This window comes from Brachyistius frenatus, unplaced genomic scaffold (genome assembly GCF_029030835.1).
Source record: "Brachyistius frenatus isolate BFR_SWC_R1_liver_20210118 unplaced genomic scaffold, ASM2903083v1 Contig_261, whole genome shotgun sequence".
Taxonomy (NCBI): Eukaryota; Metazoa; Chordata; class Actinopteri; family Embiotocidae; genus Brachyistius; species Brachyistius frenatus.
Window position 1 is genome coordinate 91,049 of NW_027210860.1, and position 24,729 is coordinate 115,777.

Sequence of the window (24,729 nt, forward strand, 5' to 3'; positions counted from 1 at the left end):
CAACCGTTAACTGTGTTATCTGGGAGCAGCCGGACTTGCTTAAGGTTCTTGAAGATTATTCACCTTTCATTCGAAAGGCCTCCTCAGTTGTAACTCCCTGGTGAGGAGTCCCACTCTTTAACCTCTGTTAACCACCCCACACAAGGTTAAAACCCCGGCGTGCAACACCAGTCAGTTAGAAGTGAGGAAGCCTTTTGAATGAAGGGTCTATAGTCTTCAAGAACCTTAAACAAGTCCAGTTGCCTTCTGATGACACTTAGAAAAACCACGGCCTGGATGACTGACAACCTTTACAGACATGTACAGCAATCTCTCCGCTGCCCTTGAAAAAGCTTTGATGGTGTTTGTTTATTCTACATCTGATGGATAAACCTGCCTCACCCGGTTGTGTAGCTCAAAAAAATACAACAGTCTGCGTTGTCTCTGTGTTGAATCCTTCTATCTGTTTGCCTCTCAGTGCGTGAATGTTTAGAGCTTTCTGAATCACTGCCCAACAAACGAACCTCTGGCACGAGCAGGCACGTTGTGCCTGTCCAAAACAATTTGGGTCACACCCAGAGAAACGGATACGAGGTGGCTCCGAGGATTATCCAGAGCAATGATGCAAAGTCCACAGAGAGTTAGTTGGTGGGGCCTGATTAAATGACTGCAAAATAAGAGTAATGTGAAGTCAGAAAAAGTGCATAACTGAAGAAGAAATGTCCTTCAGCATTTTACAGCATGGGAAGAAGGAGATGAGAGAGGGAGCTTGCAGTCAGAGCAACTTTTGGTTGTGGGGGCAAGAAAAAAAAAGAAAAACTCTGACATAGACAGGGAAAGAGCCAAAGAGGGTAAATAAAGGAAAAGAAGGGTGACAGGCTGAAAGATCCGACTTTTGAAAGAATTGAGAATACGTTATAAACCAAGACTGAGTGAGAAGCGGGAGAAAAGCTGAAGTGTGTGACGGTGTTGTAGATGGAAAGTTAGAATATATATTTTAATAACTGGAGCGACACAGGGCTGGAAATACGGAGAGAAAGACAGAGACAAGTATAGTTATTCTGATATACCACCTACAAAGACTGTCATTATAGTGCCGTGAAATCTGTCTGTCTCAAAAATTGTCGATTATTTTCAGATTTGTGTGCTTGATTCTTGGTTAAGACATTTACTTTGCTCTTACAAAAGCTCTTCAAATCTCAACGTAGTTCCTTTAAAACATTCTTTCAGCAGGCCTGTTTTAGGGCTGCTGTCTGTCTTCATGAGATACTGACATTTTGGAGTTATAGCGTCATAAGACAGATTCAAGAGTGTGCTCCAATACACACACAATAATCATTAAAGTTACCCTGAGGGCTTTGTATTTCATCCACTATTTTATTTTTATTGAACACAAATGAGATGAGAATTCAGCATAACTTGATGACAGTACATGCAGATTTATTTTTTTTGTCCCCTGTGGGCTTATTTTCCGATGACACAAATGTAAAAAAGAAACAATTTTACACACATAAACTGAAGATTAAATTTGGCTCCACCAGCACAAGAATTTAAGATACATTACACGAGGACAATAGATGACAACTAAATGTAAGTCATTTATGTTTAGTGATGCAATTAAACATTTGTTTGTTTGTATATATATATATATATATACACACATATATATCATTACAAAGGCATCTGTAAAAGGGTGGGATATATTAAGCAGCAAGGGAACTGTCAGTTATTGAATCGAAGCATTTGCAAAGCAGCAGGTCTTGTTGTGTGTTCCCAGTATGCAGAGGTTAGTGCCCACCAAAAGTGTTCCAAGGAAGGACAACTGTTGAACTTGTGACCGTGTCATGGGCAGCCAAGGCTCCCTGACGAGTGTGGCGAAGGCTGGCCCATATGAGTCAACCCAACGGAAGAGATGTAGCCCAAATTGCTGCCTAAGATAGAAAGGTATCAAAGCACACAGTGCATTGCAAATTGCAGCGAATGGGGCTGTGTAGCCTCAGAGCAATCAGAGCGCCCTTGCTGACCTCTTTCCACCGCTGAAATCAATGGGAACATGAGCGTCAGAACTGGACCTTGGAGCCTGCTCTGATTAATCACATTTTCTTTTACATCATTTGGACAGCTGGGTGCATGTGCGTTGTTTTAAAGAGGAGGATATGGCATCAGGATGCGCTGTGTGGACAAGGCAAGGCAAGAAGGTAGTGTGATGTTTTGGGAAAAGTTCTGCTGTTAGACCTTGGGTCCTACGTGGCTTTGAAGTGGATGTTACTTTAACACGTAATATTCAAACATTGTTGCACACAATGCACAACCCTTCACGGTAACATTATTCCCTGGTGGTGGTGGCCTCTTTCACCAGGATGCACTATACCACGTAACAAAAATCTTTCAGGACTGGTTTGAGGAACATGACAAACAATTCATGGTGTTAACTTGGTCTCCTAATCCCCATATCTTGATCTGAACAAGCATCCGTTGGAAGTGCAGAAAAAACAAGTTAGATCCACGAAGGCTCCACCTCGCGGCTTACAGGGCTTAAAGGATCTGCTGCTAACGTCTTGGTGCCACCTTCAGAGGTCTTGCAGAGTCCATGCTTCGATGACCTACACAATATTCGGCAAGTGATTTTAATGTTGTGGCTGATGATGTTCTGGCTTTTAGTCAAATTTAGGACATTTTAGAGGCAGTTGGATTTCTTGTGTGGTTCAGCTGGCACAGGTGTGGATTGACTTCAACCATTCCCTTTTCCATTTTCTCTTCTCCGTTGCTGCAAAATGGGAAATGAAGACAAAAGATCCTCTCCCTCGTGTAAATGGCCTCATCAGGCAAACTAAACAAAGTGTTAAATGTGTGACTGCCATATATGTAGAATTTTGCATTGTATGTTGTATTGAATATATCATGATGAGATGAGAGAAAATGTCTACTCGTGGTCAAACACTAAATTATTTGCACAATTTCTATTTCATAACATTCTGTCTGACAATTGTTGCCTTTTAGTTACAGTTCAGATATGCACCGTTATATTAGGCGTATCTATAATCTTACTACTCTTTTATGTCACTTGTCTTGCACAAACACTGAGTGTATCAAGAAGCACTTGAACTTTGCCAGTCAATTGTTAAACGGCTACTTCTGGAATATTAACTTATTTTCGATCAAGCATGCCAAAAATGTGTGTCTTAGATTGACTGTCTTGGTATTATGCAGAGAGTGCTCTGCATTGATTTTCTTTGACCTGCATAAAAGGAAATGGAGGAACGACATATAGACATAGATTGATAGACAAGAGAGGGAGAAAAGTATTTTTAATTGGCAGTGAGTCCTCGCCAGTGTCAAATGTTTGATGGAATGACTGATTTGTAAAAGAGAGAGCTTTAGACTGTATTCACAAACAGGAGAAAGGATTTGGAGGAGTTGGGGGAACATTTTTGAGAATTAATTGGTTGATATTTAACCAACTCTCTGCAGGGATAATGTGTGCACACTGTTTGATCACACACTGAGCATCTTCCTTCTTTCCATTGGTCTTCACTTCCTTTTATTACTGTATTGTTTGTTTATTTTGATCACAAGATCACTCGATCCACAGTAATGCTGCCAACCCTTTTTGCCTGTTGCAGAATTTGCAGGCAAAACATGCAGTACATGCTATCACACACCACAAAATATGACACAATTGCCATTTATAACAATTTGTGCACAAATACCTGTCCGCAAAATTTAGAAATAATAAAATGTAAGGGATCAGTGGGTTTTATCGTTGTTCTCCATGGAGCCAGAGTGTAATTAGCTTTCATGGCTGCAACCTTCCTTTGAGAAAACCTTGATAAGGGTAATCTATTTCCTCCCACTCTGAGGCAGCTGTGAGCCCACCACTGTGGTCAGCTGCAGATTTCCCTCTGTTGCTGTGGGTAGAGAAAGTCCTGTATCTTATCAAGGTGGGAAGCAGTAATGACCAAGGGTGTGTTCATGCCTTTACTTTTGATTAACCCCCAAGAATCCGAAATGAGACATTACCCATTGCCTTATTTTACATTTAATTTCAGAGAGCTATCATCCTTTATCAAATCCAAATAAAGTGAATGCTTTTGATTCTTAGAAAAATATGAATGTGCTTCTATCATAAAGAATGGATGAAGAAAGTGTCTTACAATAGGGAGAAATGGTCACCAATATTAAATGACAAACTAGTTTAGCTCTATAATTGTTTATAATCTTGCATTTGCACTGTGGGACTGCATCTACATAATCAGCATTAGCATTTCAACCACAACACATTAGTGGAGCAATCCCTGAATACATTTTGTCTATTTTAACCAAACTAAATAAATAAATAAAGTTCAAACCTTTTCTTCATCTAAGCCTAAAATTAGTTGACATTTCTAACTTTCTCCCTCATATTACTTTGCCCTGTTGTAGTTTTATTGTTAGAGTATGACATACCTAGAATCATGGCATACCTAGCACAGTTGAAATCAAACAAACAGCATGATTAACAGAAGTCAAACATTGGATCGGAGACATTTGCTGTCAAAGGTGTCCATTTGTAAAGAAGAGAAGAAGGTGGAGAGGGTGCTGCTCTGCTCCAATGTACATAATGGTAAACATCCTTCTCTGGGGTACTGTTGTTTCTCTAGTGAGAAACTCCTCCTGAGAAAGACTCTCCTAACTGCCCGAGTCAAGAAACCTTCGTGACCTTGCATGTTGCCTCTATACTGCTGCCCTGGGGGGAGGCCCAGCCGCTTTTAGTGCTATGCTGCATTGCAGTGCATCTCTCTTTCTGTTTTGTCCTCTCAAACAGTGGGCTGCTGTAAGAAGATAACCTCTCTGTGCTGGTTTCTAACTATAAATTATTTTCTCCTCTTCTGTATCTTCAGCTTGAGCACTTTGGCGTCTTTGAACCCTGAACACAATACAAGATTGCAGTTAGAGCCTCTGAAATGTTCTCTGCATTTCTGTTCTATACCATCAAGGCAGCTCTTCTTAATGACCTTTTCCCATTCACTGCTAGCCTTCCAGTCCTTGACCATAGCCACACTGTCTGCCTGCCTGTCTGTGTTGTGTCTGTTTTGCTAAAGGACCACATTATGTCAAACTATATTAGAATTGAGTAAGTCCACTGAACCATACCGTGTGTCACGTTTTGCCTCGCATCAGCATGAATAATAAGGTACTTTAGATGTAGGCACCAAAACCACATTGTTAGGTTTAGGAAAAGATCAAGTTTGGGTTAAATGTGACACAGTTGCAATTTGGATTGAATTAGGCACTAAACTACTTGGATACGGTTAGAAAAAGATCATGGTTTGGGTTAAAATAAGTAATTTTACAGTAACATTACACACCTCACGTACGTTACTTGTACTTGGCCATGTGTGTGTGTACTTTCCTTGCCTTGGTGAGGCAAAAACTGACACTGTTCAGTATCCACTAGTGGACTGATGGATGTCTTACACACTTTGGCATGATACCGCCAGGGGTTCATTTCCATGTTGTGTTCTCCATTCCTAAGTTTCATCAGAGGTTTATAGTATTTAAACAAGTTCTTTAGATAGTTTTGCTGCAAAGACGGTACCCACAGTTTGGGTCATCAGTGTTCTTTCTCCAACTTGTACTCAGAGAAAAGTCAGTCGATCATTCTCTAATTTAAAGGCTTGCAGCACGATGGTAAGCACTGCAGTGCTCCGTTTTGTGCATTTTAATGAAATATTTTGACATTTTGAGGAAGACATTTATTTGTTTTCTTGCGGAGAAAGATATATATATAAAGCTACCTCCAGCAGCCAGTAAATCTGGCTTAGCACATACAGAAGTAGGAAGAACCAGGTAGCCTGGCTCCATCTAAAGGTCAACAATGTTTACCCACGTCATGAAACCTCTCAGTTCTGCTGCACAATCCAGATTTTTGGAGTTTGAAAGCATCATCACACACAAAAACACTGGCAAGACTTCATCGCATTAATGTGAAAAGCGTGTCAAAACCCATAGCTTTGGTATCCAAGGACTTCCTGCACAGCTGCCTTAATAATACAGTACTCCAAAGAAAAGTTACAGTTGGTGAAAGCTCAGTTTCTGTAATCCAAATGACCCTGTGTTCCTTTATAACAGTACTTATATTTAATTTAAAATAATTTGGTCTGTAATCTGTAATTGGGTGTTGTGGTGTTATCGTTGTCACACTCTCAGTGTCTAAGTGGAGAGAAAATCTAGATGAGCTGACACTGTAAAAAGCATGAATGTGTCAATTTTTTAATCAAGTTATTTAGGGCATGTTTGTATAGTTTCCTCTTCTTGTCATTTTGCCTATTTCACTTTTTTGAGGCTAAAATGTCTTTCTGTCAGCTCCATAAAGAAATATCGTGATCATTTAGATCATTTTCCAATCTTTGACAAGTTTGCTTTTCTCACAGGTAATAAAGGGAAATGACTAGAAGAGACACTTATCGCTTTTCTTTGGGAAAAGGCATGTACATTCAGTGGTGCCTGAAGGAAAACTTCAAAGCACAGCAAGGGTTGTTTCTAAAAGAGTCAAATATCTATGGCGACATAAAGTGTTTACATGCTGAACATTATCTCATTATTATTTGGATGCTAAATAAGTTATGTTGTGAAGTCCTTGATGAAGAACTGATTAGGGAACGTGTGTGACATAAAAACATCTATCAGAATGTGGAGACATTTATACTCTTCATCCCATTTGCTGGTGTGTTTCATGCTCGATGAGTTTTCTCTTTTCATCCTATGTGGAACGCCATATGTGTAATTGGATTTATAAATGCCCCCAAGAGCACCGAGCAGAGATCTGTTGCGTGATGGATAAGCTACATTTTGTACCGTTTTGCACCTTGCACAGTGGGACAGTCGAGGCTGGTATCATTTTGGAGGCTGATATGGTTTATGATTATGGTCCGTTTCCCAGCAGACTGATGGAGCTTTTCTCTCAAGTCACTCGAGTGAAACTGAAGTTCTCATCCACAAGTTACAGACACGAAGCTCATTAAGACACAGTCCATCACACCCCACTGCTCACTTTCAAACATCTTCTGCAAACTTCCCCTTCTCATCTCTTTCTCAATTGTCTGCAACACACATACGCACACAAACTTTAATCTTGTTTCATCATTCTTGTTTTCCTTTTCTACGTGTTCCTTCATTTCCTTTCACCATCTGGAGTTGCAGTGGGGAACGTATGATGCTACACTTACTGCTGGGACACTCCTTGGCTCCCTTTTGGTTTGTTTAATATATTTTGATCTTTATTATTCGAAATTGGCTCCCCTACAGCTTCTCTTGTACTTCATATCCCAGAGCCACCCCAGAGGACAGGGTGGAGAAAAAAAAAAGGAAATCAGGAGAATGTCTGACTGGACAGGATCCTTTGAAACCACAGAGTGGTGAGATCTTTTACAAAAACACAACAGCAGCCAACAATTGTCAGACATGATGAACTGTTTATACACTATCAAGTATTCTATTCCCAAGCATCAGAATTAAAGATACATCTGATACTGAGGTATTTTTTTCTCTCTATTGCTCCCTGTTACACATCTGTTCAACCAACCATTGTGTCTGTTGTAGTTTAAACTGCATGAATAGGCCACTGTGCTGCATGATATTACTGTGTCTTGCACCACTTGAGATTGCCAACCTGTTCTCTAGTATTTTCTAAAAATGTGTTTGTCACTAGCGTCAGTACTTTTGGTACAGTAGAAAAAACATTAACACTGTAATTCAGTGGTCAACTGTTGATAAATGTTTTATTTGCCTTAGAGCAAGTGAATCTGTATTGTTGTTGTGCATGTTTCTTTGGATGAGAGCTGAAAGGCCACATGAAAAATTAAAGCAAATGCTTAATCTCATTTCTGAAACTGGCTTCAACTTTAACCGGATTTATTGTCAATGTCAGGGTTCCATTTAACACAAATCTATATAACTATGAACATATACTGCATATAAATGTCTTGTAAGAGCTTCTAAATGTCAAATTCAGTGTCTCATTATCATTTGGCTCATAAGCTTTTTTTTTTTAAATTTAGTTTTCACTTCTGCTAGTCACACAGTACTTCACAGTAAAGATGTGTTTTAAAAAAAAAAAAAAGAAGAGAAATCCTATTGTTGGCCAGTGTTATACAGACTTTCAACTTGTATTCATAATGTTCATGTTGCTGTTGTGTATTACCAGACCACCTGATATCACAGCAAAGTGTGTTATACACAAAGCAGTCCACTAGAGGATACTGTGTCAGTGTCACGCTTTTGCCATGTGGTGGCCCGAAAAAGCACGTGGTTAGGGTTTGAAAACAAACCACACGGTTAGGATTACGCACCAAAACTGCTTTGGTTTAAAACAATTCACATCACCTTGTCCCAGACTTGAACATTGGCCCCTTGGACGAAAGTCTGTGACCTAACGTCATCTCCCTCCAACGTCCTTACAGAGACTTCACTGCCTTTTGTTTAATGGCCTTCGTCACAGGACATATGTTGTATGACCACAATCACATGAAGTGTCTCGGGTGACGTGCATCCACTTTTTACGTCACGATGAAGCCAAGTGTCACAAACAATCGCTATTAGCTGCTCGTCAACAGGCATGTGTGTGTTACACACTTTGCTGTGACATTGGACTGGACAAAAAACATTTAAAGAAATACAATACGTTCTTAGATGCAATTATTCTGGAAAATCCCCTTTAGGGCTCATGGGCTGAAAGAATAGCTCTTTCCAAGAAGACTTTTCACACAAAATGACAAATTGTAGCATGAGAGGGATTACAGATATAAAAGCAAAGAAAAACTCAATATTACTCTTAAATGTCAGCAGCTTTACTTTTAGAAAAAAAAAAGTGACATTAAAAGTGAATATAGCACAAGAACTGGAAGCAGGTTACATTTTTACATTAGCAAGCTGCATTTAAGGTCAGATCAGGTGAAAAAATAATATTGTCTTTGATGTGTTGTTATGTTATGTAATCATTGTAATTCAGCTTTTAATTTACGTAATATGGACCAACATGAAAGGCAAACAGTAGTTCAAGTTTGGAGATAATTTTTTTTCTGCTTAATAAAACCTGAATCTCACATTTCCATACTGCAGCAAACACAGTTACAGACTAGTGTGCATGCCTCGTCTTTGTGTTCAAGCTGTTTCACTTTCAATGAGCTCTGACTCTGACTGGGCTGAAAGCATAATATAAAAAAAAATGAAAGCGAGTCTATATCCTATAAGGCTTTAGTTTTCCCAGAGGGGAAAAAAAACCTAGAAATAGTACAACAAATCATATATTGTAGGAGGAGTAGTGAGTTTTACAGCACAGCAGGTTGAGACACAATTGCGAAACAAGTCTTTCTTTCGACAACTGTTCTCCACCATATTATTCCAAGTGTGTGAGTATTGCCGAAGGCAACTTCAATGGTACACAAAACAACTAAAAAGAGACACAAAGTGACTTTAAAATGAATACAAAAACGCTTTAAATAACAATAAAACAAAACAACTACACAGTGACACAAAACTACTACAAAGAGACAAAAAAAAAAACAACTACGGAGAGAAACAAAACAACGACAAAGAGACAGAAAACAAGAAAGACACAAAGTGATTTAAAAGGGATACAAAATTACTAAAGACACAAAATCATGATAAAAAGAAAAAAATGTGTATAACAGAGACAAAAGGAGCCAAAATAACTCCTAATGGACTCAAATCGACTACAAACTGTTTTCTCTTTTTGTCAGTCTGGGTGTCTTGCTCCTATGTAGGGGAGGTCAGGGGGCCTTTACATTTCTGAGCCCAGGAGTTTGTTGTCTCATAATCTGTCTCTGCTGTTGCTCACCACAGACACAGACACATCCAGAAACACTTTACAACGAGAGAAAGTTCCCAAAGTGAACATAAACCCGGAGAGTCAGTCAAAGCAGACAGTCACTGATTAAATATTTAAACATACATTGTTATTATCCCCCAAAATGAACACCCTGGTTATGTAGCGTATTTATGAATTCTACTTTTATTTAAAACAAAAAAAGGAGTGTTTAATGTGGCCTGCGGTGCTAAAACGCCCTACACCCTCAGCGGATCGACCCACCCGGCGCATGGGACGCTGAAAACTGGACTCATTTCAGACACCAACACAACACTGATTTTATGGTTTGTGTAACTTAAGTGTATTTACTACGGTGGACAAGAGGACCAATTTCACTACAGATGCGCGTGACTAAAACGACATTTGTGTTTGTACACCCAGAACAGCGTTTGGACATGGCTCTGAAATCCGGACTGCGCTCTGGCGTGTGAACATGGAAAAAAAAAAAAAAAGCCCCTGCTGAAAATCAATGACACGGTTAGTGTGTGTGTGTGTGTGTGTGTGTGTGTGTGAGAGAGAGAGAGAGAGAGAGAGAGAGAGAGAGAGAGGAGGCGGTGTCTGGTTACCGAGGAGGAGGAGAAAGCTCCCGGTCTGCTCTTCCTCGCTGCTCCCCTTTTTTTTTTGCCGTCAATCCTACAAGCAGTCGGGTGCTACCAGAGTGCCCGGGGCTGTGGACTTATTTTCTACTCCCGGGAATCGCATTTGGACACCAACAAACTATCCCAGGTAGGTGATGCACCGCTACCGTCCGCTGATGGAATTTGGCCCCCCCAAAAAAACCACCCACATTTACAACGAAAGTCAATTTTCGCCCGTTTTTGTCGACTTTTCTCGGCGCTGCTGTCGGATGGAGAAGAAAAGCAGAGGGAAGCCAAGACAAAGCTCCGTGGGGGTGGCAATTGTGTTGACGCCGCTAATTGCTTTTGAAATTGGCGGAGGGGGAAGCTCGGGAGCTAATCGTTTCGCTGTGCCCCATCTGCCGCGGTGACAACTCTCCAATGTTTATAATCCGATTAGAGGAAGGATCAGCAGTTTGATGAAATGATCACTCCTGAACAGTGCCCCGTTCGGCTGTTCTCCGCTCCATCCTGACCCGTTCTGCGTCACAGCGCGAGAGTTCTGTAAAGTGTTTCACTTCGTTCTGCTCTTCACACACTTTGCAGCATCCTGCGCTCCTCGGTGTATGTTTTCTCTCTGAGTGTCTTTAGCCTCTCTTTTTTTTTTCTTCCTTTTTTTCTCCCCCCCCCTCTCTCTCTCTTCTCTGTTATCTTTGCTTTCAGAAGATGTTCTTCTTTCTGCTACCTGTCGTGGCTCTCTTGCTGAGCATAGAAACGGCGGTCTCCGGGAACAATAACGAGAAATGGCTGGGCACCGTGGCTCAGTACAACAAGGACAGACCCTGGAACAGATTCAGAGATGTGAGTTTCATTCAGAAACTTAATATCTAACCAAAAATGGGCAATATAACTAGCTTCATTGTGTGTATATTTGTGTGTCTTAGTAATTGTGTGTGTGTGTGTGTGTGTGTGTGTGAGAGAGAGAGAGAGAGAGACGCCCTTGATACACCCTGTGAGTACTTGAGCACCTGCCAGCAGGCATAATCCACCTTGTAGAAACTCAGCAGGTTCAAACCCTGACTGAAAGCCAATCAGACTCCGAGACAAACAACATTGTACTTCTGCACATGAAGGGGAAAAAAATTCTTCACACCTTGTGGTTTGACTCACTGAATTATTTCCCTTCTGAATTGCCTGGTTTTTTTTTGTGCCAGTGTTTACATTCTGACACATCATCATTTTATTCTGACATAGATTTCAACTAACATCATCACTTTCAATAAGAATCAGAAAACATGACTCTGTGGCTTTTTATGTTACAGCTATTAGTGCAGTGGCGTTTCATAACATACAGCGCATCTCCACAGTTTCTCTTCTTCTTCCCTAACAAGACATTTTTTTTTTAATGATTTCTCTGATGATGAATGTAAAGGCTGTAGTCCGGGAGCTATATGTTGAGGTAGTTGTGCAGTTCAGTTGTGCATTATTCTAGAAGATCCATTAAGGTGAATCACAGAGGCTTGTTTCTTGAAGGATGCAATATCAGGCATCACCTGGAATGATATTGCTTTATCCGAAGAAATGTTATCTCTATAGTTGTCTGAAGGCTAGATTTAAGGTATAGATCAAATATATGAATGCATAAACATTTGTGTGTTCTTCTGGTGGAAACCATGATTGTCTTGGCATCATGGTTTGAAAACTGGCTTGCGATACTTAAAGTAAAATACTGAGTGGTCTTGCGCTGTGACTTATGAAAGGCCTGTGGTATGCAGTAGATGCTTCAGATAAGGCTGCTGAACGTGCACTTTGAAGTGTGAGTGGGATTCTCAAGTTTTGACTACAGTGACACAACATGTGTACTTTCTGTAAAGTAAGCACTGAAGCAGAGAATCAGTCAGCTGCTGTGCAGCCTCATTGCTCAAACCCGTAGAGCTATTTTTCTATTGTTTTAGAAGAAATGTATCAGCCCGAAGTTTGGGGAAATTTGTATGAAATCGTTTACAAGACGTCTAGGATATCCCAATTTGAAGGAGTGACGCAACCATAAAAATGTACACTTTGAGTTTGAGCATCTCCGCTTCAATGAAAAACTGAAACGTAATGTATGTAATGTTTCCTCATGGTGTGATTTTTAACAACATGACCTTCACCTCTGTTTGTGTAACAGCTATCTGCTTGGGGACTCCGAAATAGGTTAGGATACCTCTCAAGATGTCTTAAATAATTCACCAAGAGAGACCAAATCGTAACACCCAGAGATGTTTATACATGCAATGTGCTCTTAGAAGAATTAGGACACGCCTGTGTTCCTCTTTGAGTATGTCGAGTTTTGTTACTCGAAATACTCTCGATGATACTCGGCTTGCTCTGGCCTGAATTACTTTATTGCCAGTCACTTTTTTTTCTTTTTTTTTTTACATTTAAAATGCATACACGTAGACTAGAATACTGACAAAGGCAGGGTTCAACGTCTATATTGACCTAGCACACTCTCCAGTCATCATCAGGCTAATAGTGACAGTAGTATAACCACGAGTCTTCCATTTGATGCCACATTCTTAACATTATGATGTCCTTTGCTGCTGTTCTCCAGACATTTCCGAGGTTAACTTTGGCCTTATTAAAGCTGTCCTTTCCCATACAATACTGGAGCTGTGATGTGAGAGGTGGTCGTGGCACTATACACTCAGCCAAGAGCTCTACTACCTGCAGTGTGTGCGTACGTCTCCTGTGTGAGTGCTGCCCACTCTTTATCCCACTCTGTGGTCTCCTGCGCAAATTAAACTCATTAACAGGAAACTGTCAGTGGAGGGGGGAGGGCAGGAGAGAATGGGAGAGGGGGAGCAATAGAATAGGTGAAAGGTTGTGACGTTTATGTTTAATATTTCAAGCTGCCAACCAAACACAGGAGCTGCTGTAGTGTTTATATGTGTGTGTTCAGGTCCGTGTGTGTGTGTGTGTGTGTGTGTGTGTGTGTGTGTGTGTGTGTGTGTGTGTGTGTGTGTGTGTGTGTGTGTGTGTGTGTGTGTGTGTGTGTGTGTGTGTGTGTGTGTGTGTTGTCAGACCTATCACAGGGAAATCTGATGGTCGAAATTTGTCTCCTGCACCATTGGCTGTTTGTCCCACTGTCTTCTTTCCTCCTCCATTCTTTCTTTTTGATTTATCTCCTCCTGTTTGTGACACCAAATCTTCTAATATCACAGATCTTAATAGGAACTTTGGTCTGTATCAATCAATTTCAACCTACAAAACAATCCTTCTTGCCAGCATCTAAATTTGATTAAGATAAGCCCGCCTGTTCTTGAGGGACAGTGCTCCAAGGCCTCTTTACATTCTCGGCTGTGCCAGATGAAAGTTGGAAATTATAAGTAATTTGTGCTGACATCATTGGTTGTAAATCAGATACATGAAGACTAATTTTGACCTTTTTCTTTTTTTAATCAAAAACACCAAAGCCACAATCCCACATTGAGTCTCTCTGATCCACATTTACCAGCCTGTTAATCAGAATATGACTTGAAATGACGTAGAATGCACTGATAAGCCTCACATTCCAATTTTACCCCTCTCCATGACTGGCTTCCCAGACACGTCTTTTGGTGGTGTGGCCAAAATGCGTTTAATGCTTTGCCAAATTTCCACAACATGAGAGTGGTGCTGATGACAGAACACCATCTTACATGCCTCAGTTAACACTGACATCGAACAGTCTGTGTGACCAAGATTCACAAATCTGACCGATACATTGGCCTGCCTATCAGAGATATATTGGTAATGGTCTATAGTTTGGCAGATATGCTTTGTCTGTGGAAAATAATGCAAAAAAAGATTCTTGGGGTAAATTAGAAATTGTTCTACTTGTGTTTTGTTATTCAAAATGATTCAACTCCCAATGATTTGAGGGATCATTGCAAAAAACGTGTTCATATCTAATGTATATGTATAGAATATTGGCCAATATATCAATATTGTTTTTTGTTTTACTTCTTAACATCGATATTGGACCCAAAACTCCAGTATCGGCCAGGTTTTACTCGCAGATAATCGGTGATGTCACAGAAGTGGCCAATATGAAGAATACTGTACATCATAAAAAACACAATTATTCAGAAACAGTGTCATCATTACTCAGATTGTCAAGTAGCTGATTAATGCTCCAGAGGATGAGAGTTAGAAGACGAGCATATCACAGTGGAACAGATGGTGGGTGAAGTCTGAATAATTACTTGATTGTCAAAATGTAAAATATGTCGAACCTGTTTAATAGCTAGACTTATTGGATAATTGGTTAAAAAAAAAAACATATGCTGTATGTTATGAGGATTGGGTATCAATTAAGTTCCATTATAGACTGAAGTTCATCTCCACTTTAATCCTTTGTTACATAATGAAGCACAGTTGGTGTTTTCAACAGCACTTCATGTCTGTTTGTCAGTCAGTCAATTCACAATCCTGTTCCCCAAGTCGTGAACTCCACCTTTTTTTCCTCCGTTTTTCTCTCTTCCTCTCATTTTCATCCTCTGTCTGTGCAGCAGCGAATGACCCCGTGCTTCCTCAACCATATCCCTCTCCACCCACCACCCCTCACCCATCCCCTCCCCAACCCTCCCTCTCCCTCTGCTCTCACCCGTGACTCCTCCTCTCTGCTATTCTCCTCTGTCTGCCATGTTTTACTCTGCATCCCTGTTGATGAGCCACTTGCTCCCCCTCCCTGCATTATGCATGAGGGTCCGTTTCTTGGCAGAAGAGCCGGTACAATAGTTAAATGATCAAAGTTCAGGTGGCTTATCTTGAAAACATAAGGAAAATGGGGTTAGATTTATGCTTCTGCCCAGCTGCATTACTAATAACCTGACTGTAATGTGGAGAAGGACAAATGTAATCTAAGCGATAGAGACTTTTAATCTAATCCATTTTTATAGAGGAAAGAAATGCAGTAGGGATTTAAAAATGTCTTGTCACCAACATTTTGTCAGTTTAAAAACATTTTCATTTAAAACAACTCCAATGTCTTTATTACTGACTTGTATACGTGATGTAGAAATTAATTTCAGCTGGTTTGCAAACAAAGGGGCACATTTGTGTAATACATGACACAATGTTAAGACTGAAGTGTGTTGACAAGCTTGCTGGGTGAGCTCGTCCAAATCCTCACAACTGTGTCACAGTTCCATTGTGATTAATTGCCTTCATTTGCTTTTCTACTGCAGTGCCTATTATTTCTATTATGTCGATTGTATGCTTTTGAGATTTGCCTCGGCTCATCAGAGGATACCTAAAGGTTCTTGACCAAGTAAATTGTTTCTTGTTGTTGTTTAAGCCGGCGGTATTTCAGTTTTCCTTAGTTTATAATCAACATTTAAATTTTCACACGCTTTTATGCAAATAAAGTATAGCTGCAGAGAATATACACACATTGGTATGCAGCACCTGGTTCAACCGTGTTTCTGTTTTAGACGGGGTCATCTTTGTTTTACGCCTGCAGCTGTGTTGTGTTGTTGGTCGCATCAAAGTATTCTGGTCAGGACTAAAGTGAATATGAGAGGTCCAGTTGGAAGAGTGGTAGAACTAGCAGCAGTAACAACAGACAATCTTACTAACCAATCCAAATCTAGTTACAGAGCTCTACCCATGGAGCATCCAAGTGCAATTAGACTGATTTAGCCTGGAGTGGAAGCACCAGTGTCCACACTGTCAGCACATTGGTGGTGGGCTTTCACCCGCTCCAGCTCTCCTCCAGACAGAAATACAGTCCGTATATTTGGAAGTCTGGAATCTGAGGACACTCTCTTCAACTTTAGAAGATAATTATGGTCCTCCACCGTTTCTAAATTATGGAGGTAATTACTCCACCTTACTCACCTTACGTTTCAGAGCTGCTTACTGCAGTTTTATAAGCCCTCGGCAGCAAATGGAAGAAATACTGTATAATAATTTGGCCCAATCATAGTTGTAACATTGCAGAGTTTATTAAACGACAAAGTCATAAAACTGGAGACATGCAATATAAGTGTTTAAAGTTTGGATAACAACAGTTTGATAATCTCCTTGTATATTTACTTTTTATACAGTAGTGAAGTCTAACAGCAAATGTGGTCTGTAGATTGCTGAGCTGGCTGGTTTGGGCCAGCTCTGCTCTCCTGGCCTGAGCGAGTCTAATATTGGTGGATTTGTGTTGTGAAAGGAAATGACTGGGTCATTTGTATTGAGGTAAATGTACAGTAATCATTTACATTTGAGGGTCACTTTATAACCTGAGCATACGTTTCATCTGTGTGATATGTGTTCAACAGGACTCCTGGGATGTCATGAGCCCGACAGGAAAAAGAGATAACTTAACTAATGTGCGAGTGTTGTATATTAATGTTTACTCTTACTTGTCTGAGATTGTGTCATCTTGCTTGGTCTCGTCTTGGTATGGGTATCGAATACCTTCTAGCATCAGGCTAAATGTGTGTTTAGTATTTGAATTAATTGGACTGGACTTTATGGAGACAAACTCTGCTTTCTGCTTACGTTACATTTAACATTTAAGAACTTTGCTTTTGTTGAATTTAAAAAAAAAAACAACCCAAAAAACATATTTTGCATCAACATTGAACAAAGCTGTGGTTGTCTGTGAAAGTTAAGCCTTATGTTCACAGCCTGATAGAAAATGGCGTGTTTACCAGGGACTCTGTGTTTGTAACGAGCTCCGTAGGTTTGGTAAATGACACTGGGGACAGCAGACCTCCAGAGGGGGGGTTGTACATGAGACAATAGCAACCAATACATGGCGTTGAACACCTGGATCCAAAGGAGTGTTCTGTTCTCAAACTCAAGACCCTGGTACATTTATTTATTCAGTGTCCTCGGCTAAAGATGGTTTCAGGGTTTTGCAGGAATTTTAATTTGGTTTGTTTATATCTGGATCTGCCGGGCTCAGGTTGCTATCAGTGTTGAGCCGGTTCAAGTTCAAGAGCTGGTGGTTAATTTCGGATCGTTTATTGTGATTGGCAGTGTGGATTTTGTTTTCTTAAAGGAATATTCTCTTCCTTTTCCTTTTTAAAATGATGGTTTACAGTGATGTCATTTTCCTTGCAATTGTTCAATAAAGGAACTTAAAAAAGCCTCCTCTCCTCTCCTCTCCTCTCCTCTCCTCTCCTCTCCTCTCCTCTCCTCTCCTCTCCTCTCCTCTCCTCTCCTCTCCTCTCCTCTCCTCTCCTCTCCTCTCCTCAGAAAAGGCTGTCATTGCCATTCTAGCAGCCTCCTTTTTATCTTCAAGAAGTGGAAAAGTTTTCACTCTTTTGTGCCTGTTGTTTATTTCTCCTGAAAGAGGCTTTTCGTGTCCCCCTCCCCCGACTTTCACCCTTTTTCTGTGTGAAATTCTCTTCTTCCACCGTGCTTGGATGCTGTCAGGTGTACAGAAATGCATTAAAATCACATTTTTGAGGGGCATTGGATGTCTGCTGGATATTGCCAGGCTGGCTTTTCATTAGCTGGTGGGCTTGGTGGCATGTTGAAAAACTTTGCAAGTTCCAAACTGTGCACGCATGTGGTTACACTGTAACTATGTAGAGCGTCGAGCATTACAGCAGCCTCTCGCAGCTCATCCTCACAGTGAGAATTAAATGTTGTCGTCTTTTATCAGCAGTATTCTCTCTTCAGAACGACAGTCTATCGGGAGGGGGGGAGGGGGTGGGGGGCTGCCAGTCAAAGACTCCAGCTATGAAAAAAAAAAAACCGAGGGCTCTGTGTGTGTATATGTGAGAATTTTCGAATCACTTCATTTTTGTTCAATGGAAGCATCTGAAGTGACACTGTTATTTTCAGTTCAAAGCTTGTTGGTCTGCTGGCTTATTTTGCGTGTCTCCTTCTTTTGCATATGTGGAGGAATGAGTTTTTGCTGCGCATGCATGTTCTTTTTCAGCCCCACTGTTGCCTCACGGTGAACACATTCACAACTGGGAGCACCTCTCTGTGCCCAAATTAAATGGTCGTCTTCTGTATCTGTGTTTGTGCTCTAGTGTGTATGAATGGTGCAGCTGAGAGGGAGGGGAGGGGTGCAGTTCAGAGGAGCAGCTTAGAAAAGACGAACCCTGGAGTCACCGTCACCTTCAATCTCTCGCACACGCACACGCACACACACACACAAACACAAACCCTCTGAGTGAATACTCCCCAGCAGACATACAGTATTTCCGTCAATTAAGCGAAGACTCCACTGAACACCTGTCATTCTTTCTTATCCCCACCCTGCTCACGCCCTTCATTTCTCTTTCCCCTCTTCAGCTGCCACTATACCTTCTCTTCATGCATTTTATCATCTGTTCTCTCTCTCTCCCGGCTCTCCCCGCTCTCCTTTTATATTCCAGTAATTTCTGATGAAACTGTGCCCTTCCAAATAAACCTTCTCATGCTTTCTGCTCCTTTCAACCCATTTCTTTATCCATGCTCTTTTTCGTCGTGCATAGTTTTGACTTTGAGCTATTGATTTCAAATTAGAGAATTCTAATTCTAGTCACTGCTCTGAAGGACTGTGGTTGTGCGTGTAGAGCGACACGTATGGCATAGTTGTGGCTGCAAATGCATTTTTTTTTTTTTTTTTTTTGTGTCGTGTGCTGTCTGAAAATTTCCATGTGTCTGTCCCGCTGATGTTTCTGCGTGTGAATTGACACACACGGGCTCCCATCCACCCCGAGGCTCTTGGAAAGATCAATCTCTAAATTTACAGGGCAGGGTAATCCCGATTGCAGTCTTGATATAATCAATAAGGGTGTGAAAAGGCACAAAGATGCACACTAACCCAGTGGAGGACAATTCGGTCACAGGCACGATAAAGGTGACCGTGCCTTATAACCAGGATGAATAGTTGGTGCGTGTGTGTGTGTGAACACACTCATATTGGAGGCTACAACAAAGAGACAGACAAAGTAGGGGAGCTAAAGGATTGCCAGTAATTTTGGCTACTGATAACAAAGTGAATTTTTGAAAAAAAAAAAAAAAAAAAAAGGAGATGGTGGGATAAGAGGAGAAGAGTAGGAGCTTTAATGTGAAGCCCATCGACACTGTGCGTAGAACAGATGGACAGACGGACAGACACAGGATGGAAGAAAAGGAGAAATGTGGAATCCATCATCAATAACGTGTGTGGGTGTGTGTTGGTGTGTGTGTCGGTGTGTTTTCAGTCATCTTCATCATGGCAGCCCTCCCAAACGCTACTCTTTCTCTGTGGGGATTGTCTTTCTGTCTGTCTATTTGACACTGATATGAAGCTCTCCTGCTAAGCTCTTGATTATTTTGAAGAGATCTTGTCTGATTTGCTGCTTCCGTCGAAAGATTTACAAAGAAAGTCAGACGATGGCCAGACCATGAGAAAATACCTGGAATACTGCTGCTTCTGTATTTGTCTCTCTTGCTTTGAACTATATTTTCTCAGAAGGCAGATATTTTTTTTAAACACTTATCATTATTATTCCTGTAATACGTGACAAAATCTGGTCTCTAATCTTATAAAAGTGGTTGCATTGCAGTAGCCATGTATTACCAGACCCAAATTTACTTTGTGAATATATATGGGCCACTCTCCACAGGAAATTGTTTCTTGTCATTGCATCCCGGGTATAGACCACGGGTTAACTTTGAAACTACTGGAGCTGCCTTTCATCAATCGGCATTGACCACCGTAGTTACCGAAACTCTACCAACCCTCCGACTACGTCTAGCCACCCAAACTGGACACTGATTGGTCTGCCCTTTAGAGTACCCTGGCAAACCTACATACGAACACAGTTTCCAGACTATAATTACAGCGGAAAAAAACCCTGAAGCAGTGAGCTATAGTCCGGCAAAGTCAGGCCATTGTAGTACCTCTCCTGCACATTTTGAGCATTGTTACCTTCACTAGCCTACAGTTAAATGTAACTGTGAGATGATATGATTGATGATATAATTAGCTACGTCTCTTAATATCTCCAGATGTGTTAGATCAATGCAGTCAATGTTGCAAATCAATCCTACTGTCGTTACCCACAAAAAGAAACTGGAGGTCGTCAATGTTAAAAAAAGATGATGTAATGATTGCAATTTTTTTATGGCCACTTCATCCGCTGTATCTGCATTACCAAAATCAACTTCCTGTCTGTGTTGCATCTCTCCCTGTGTTCCTATATATATATACATATATAATATATATTATCACTGCCATTGATGAAGCTGTCATCCCCACTGTGCGCCGGTTCTAGTGTGTGATGAGATGATTTTCCTCGGGGTTTGGCTCCCTCTACACTGCTCCATATGCCAGTGTTTGATTTGTCCTCCTTTAATCTGTTTTATAAGTTGACTCTATGAGTGGAGAGGAGCCATAGCAGCCCTATTTGTCTGCTTGTCACTCTGCCTACTAGGAAGTCACTTTTGGCACAGTGATAGCATTGTTGTTTTGCGTGAGGTCTTTTGTTCATTCCTGCTGCCTGCTCTTTTATTCATTGCTTTTCTTTATTTAAAACTTTTTTTATGGAATATGATCCTGGAATATAAACCAACACATATCTGAAATGAAATGCATATTTTTTTGTGTGGAGCAAAAAGATTAGCTCTGTAAGGGATGCCATGTTCCTTTTTTAAATGAGAACTGTACATTTTCCTCAGACTTGGACTCTACTGGGGCAATTTTGGATGTTGACGATTTTACATTATTTGTAGCTGCAAAAAGGAAGAGATTGCCAAGTGGTGCTTGAACTCAAAAACACATTGAAGTGGGGCATACAAGACATTTTCCTCCTGATTAGTCTTTATCAATTGAATTTCTTTTCTTTTTCTCTTTCACATCCTTTTTAGTTTGGCATCTCTTTCTTTGATTCTGACAAAATTATAATATTATTGGAAGAACACAGCTACTACTAACGGCTATGCGAGGCTCTCCAACACAGCAGTGGTGCTTTGAACTAAATGCTAATATTAGCATCCAATTGTATGTTAGGATGTTTGTATTATCAGCATTTTTGTATTGTCCAATGTCTCGGAAAATGATCAGGGGATCAAACTTTATTACAATTCCTCGTTTGGGGAACATAAATTCCTGTACCAAATTGTATGCAACTCATCCAATGGCTATTTTGATCCTAACCAAAAATGTCAACCAGTCAGTAGTGCAAGAGATTAAAGTAACAATCTCAAAGCCAATTTTCAAGATCAGCAGGAATGTGAATGCGAGACAGAGAAAGATATTTCTTAGTGTTGTTGTTTTCACTTCTCAGTCATAATAATCACTTTTTGTTTCCAGCAATAGGTTGCAGCCACACTCTGGACATAATATTTTCCTCTTCCACTATCATGTAATGAGATTTATCTTGCCATTTATAAATCAGCTTCATACAATGATTGATTGTATGTGTCTCCCTCTGCTTGTTCCCTGTAATCACACTAGTTGTTACTGAGATGATGAAGCCAGTCATTGCTGATGCAGATAATCACGCAAACAGCATTCAAATTACACATTAGTCTTTTGGATAAATTGTTACGCTACACTTTGTGTTTTGGCGGCCGTCTAATCAATTATGTAATGCGTTGGATTTAATTTGCTAGTGGGCCGTCTCTCTCAGATCACATTTGAAAGTTGCCTCCCCAACCCTCAGCGTCACAATGGGAAATAACTGTTTCTGTTTTTCACACCTCCCCAGTCCTCTTTTCGATCAGTGTCAGCACCTCTCCTCTACACTCTGATGTTTCTGATCTCTAAAACCATGTCAGATTCAATTGATCATTATCTAATCCCCCCCCCCCCCGAGGGCAGGGATACAGTTACTATTTGTGTGGGTGGGTGAGTGTGTGTGTGTGTGTGTGTGTGTGTGTGTGTGTGTGTGTGTGTGTGTGTGTGTGTGTGTGTGTGTGTGTGTGTCTGTCTGTCTGTCTGTCTGTCTGTCTGTCTGTCTGTGTGTCTGTCTGTCTGTGTCTGTTGGTTTGAGAGATGTCGTGTCTGCTTCAATAATTCAGGAGGTTATGTGATGCTCGGAGATGCTAGGGAGACACGGAGAGGGGAGGGAGACATTGACACCAAGATATGGCAGATTTGTTCCTTGTAGCTTTTAGTGCCTTTTTGTATTCCTCACAGCATCCACAGCAGCATTTTGTGAAAACTCATTTTTTTACACTCAACGTTAAGAAAACTGTGTTAAGTCTCTTCCAGTAAATAACATTTTAAAATTGATAGATACAGTACTACTGAGCAGATTTCAAAAATACAATATGTTGGCCTTTTGTTTGAGTACCACCTAAAATTTGAGAAACTGTAAAACATTTATTAATTAAACCTACATTTAGACTCATTAGACTGTTCAATGCTACAAATAATGTTATACATTCCTTAACCTTTTCACATCTTAAGTTATTAAGTTATCATCTTGTGATCTTATGATCACAAATAAGCAAGCCGAACCCTCTACTGCACATTGTTGCCCTCAGGCAACGGAAAGTTTTCTTTAAATTGCAACCAATCACAATGGTCAAAAAGGTATTAAAGAATGCTCCAATAAGGTGTAGGAGTCACTATTAAGCATCATTTGAAGGCAGGACATCCTTTTCTGACACATGATCACATGAGCACACGGTGAGAGAAGACGGTAACATTCAGGGCTTTTGTAATCTAATTTAAAATGACATGAACACCAAATACAAACTATATTTGTGTGTATAAAGGTGTAAAGAAGACTTTTGTCAGTTTTTTTTTTAAAAGTTGTATTCATTTAACATGTTCAGAAATCCAGTTTTCCTTTTGTTGCCCAGGGCAATGTTGTTTCTTTTTAACAAAGTTTTACTTACAATGTGTTTGGATGTAATCACATACTATTACATGTATTTGTACAGAAAACATGCACTAAATATATTTGTTATTGTTTATATTAATTTGAATTAACTTCTTTAACCAAATTTTGTCAGAAAAATGTATGCAAGATTGTTCTATGAAAAAAAAAGAACAAGATTGGCATGCGAGGCCAAAACCATCACACAATGAAGACAGTGGGATTGACAGCAATGACAGCTGAGGATTGGAATAGAGAAAAAGGTGCGAGCGCTATGCTGTGGGGTCATTTCCTAACTCCCACATCAATTTGGGACATTGCTGTAAGTAGTGGCCTTTAGTTAAACACCAACATTTCTAAGTGTGTGTGTGTGTGTGTGTGTGTGTGTGTGTGTGTGTGTGTGTGTGTGTGTGTGTGTGTGTGTGTGTGTGTGTGTGTGTGTGTGTGGAAGGGGGGGGTGTCCCAAAAAGAAAACAATATTTTTATTGTTAAAATGTCCCAAAATGAACCAAGAAATGAAGTGGGATAATTTTTATGGTGTGCCATCAAAATGCATGCAGGAAAGGGTTCAAATTTGGGAGAGAAAGCTGATAAGGTCACACCACTTCCATGTTCTTAAGAATGAAATATATTCAGTTTCAATCATGTCATGTTCTCAAAGCCTTGGTATTTCCGTCAAAAGTGTTGAATTGTAAGGTTCCCTTTCATAAATTTGCATTTTGACAGGCACCTTTTTATTTCAGAAATTTGGAACTCCTTACCACAGAACTCACAGTACGGGACTGTTTTCTTGCCCCCGTACAAATACACTTAAAGAAATAAACTAGAACAGGTAACTCCCTCTGCTGCACTCTTGTATATGACAAACAAACTCTGGGGAACTGAAAATATTGATAATATGTGGCTGAGGCCTGAGGGTTTGAATTTATACTGTAACTGAAGTCCTGGACTCTCGTATGTTTTTGTGGACTGTTACCCTGTGGGCATGGGCTACCGCGTGACCTACTGGTCAGACAGCATTAGTTTATTTGAACACTTACTGGAGCTGCTACCAAGAGACTGATGCTTCTTCAAATGGTTTGTCAATGAACTTTTTAGTTTTTCATGGCCGAGTAGTCTCGGATGCTCACCATGTTATTACAACAATCTTTGCTGTTACGTGTCATCCCTTTCTCTCTTAGTCTCACCACATTTCTTGTCTGTTTCTTCCATTCGCTGTCACAAAATAGCCAGCCAGAATAACAGGGCTGCAGTCATATTAGCGCCTCTGTCAGGCTTTACTTAACATTTCAGTAATTTCCTCCAAACATGAACGACTTGACAAAAGTGGCAGGCTGACCAATGAAGAAATGCACGTTGCCATTCATAGTGGCAACATATTGCTTACATAACTTCAACATAGAAAATTCTGCTGCTATTACTCCCCCAGCTGTAATCCATGCATTACATTTCAGCACCACGGTCAGCTCCATGTTGTTGATCTCTGCTCTTAATGGAGAAGAATCCAGTTTGTTGTTGGCCTCTGTATGATTCTGTCAGAGTGGTG

At 40.4% G+C, this 24,729-nt stretch overlaps 1 protein-coding gene across 2 annotated transcripts in view; it reads left to right on the forward strand.

The window, feature by feature from the left end:
• Nucleotides 1-10,409: 10,409 nt before the first annotated feature.
• Nucleotides 10,410-24,729, forward strand: part of spock1 (SPARC (osteonectin), cwcv and kazal like domains proteoglycan 1) — a 103,915-nt gene continuing 89,595 nt past the window's right edge. The window contains exons 1-2 of one of the 2 annotated variants that reach the window (XM_069721321.1): nucleotides 10,410-10,573; nucleotides 11,128-11,265. In XM_069721321.1, coding sequence (XP_069577422.1) covers nucleotides 11,131-11,265 — 135 coding nt within the window. In that variant the 5' untranslated portion in view covers nucleotides 10,410-10,573; nucleotides 11,128-11,130. The remainder of the gene's footprint in view (nucleotides 10,574-11,127; nucleotides 11,266-24,729) is intronic. The other variant, XM_069721320.1, reaches the window with a different exon arrangement.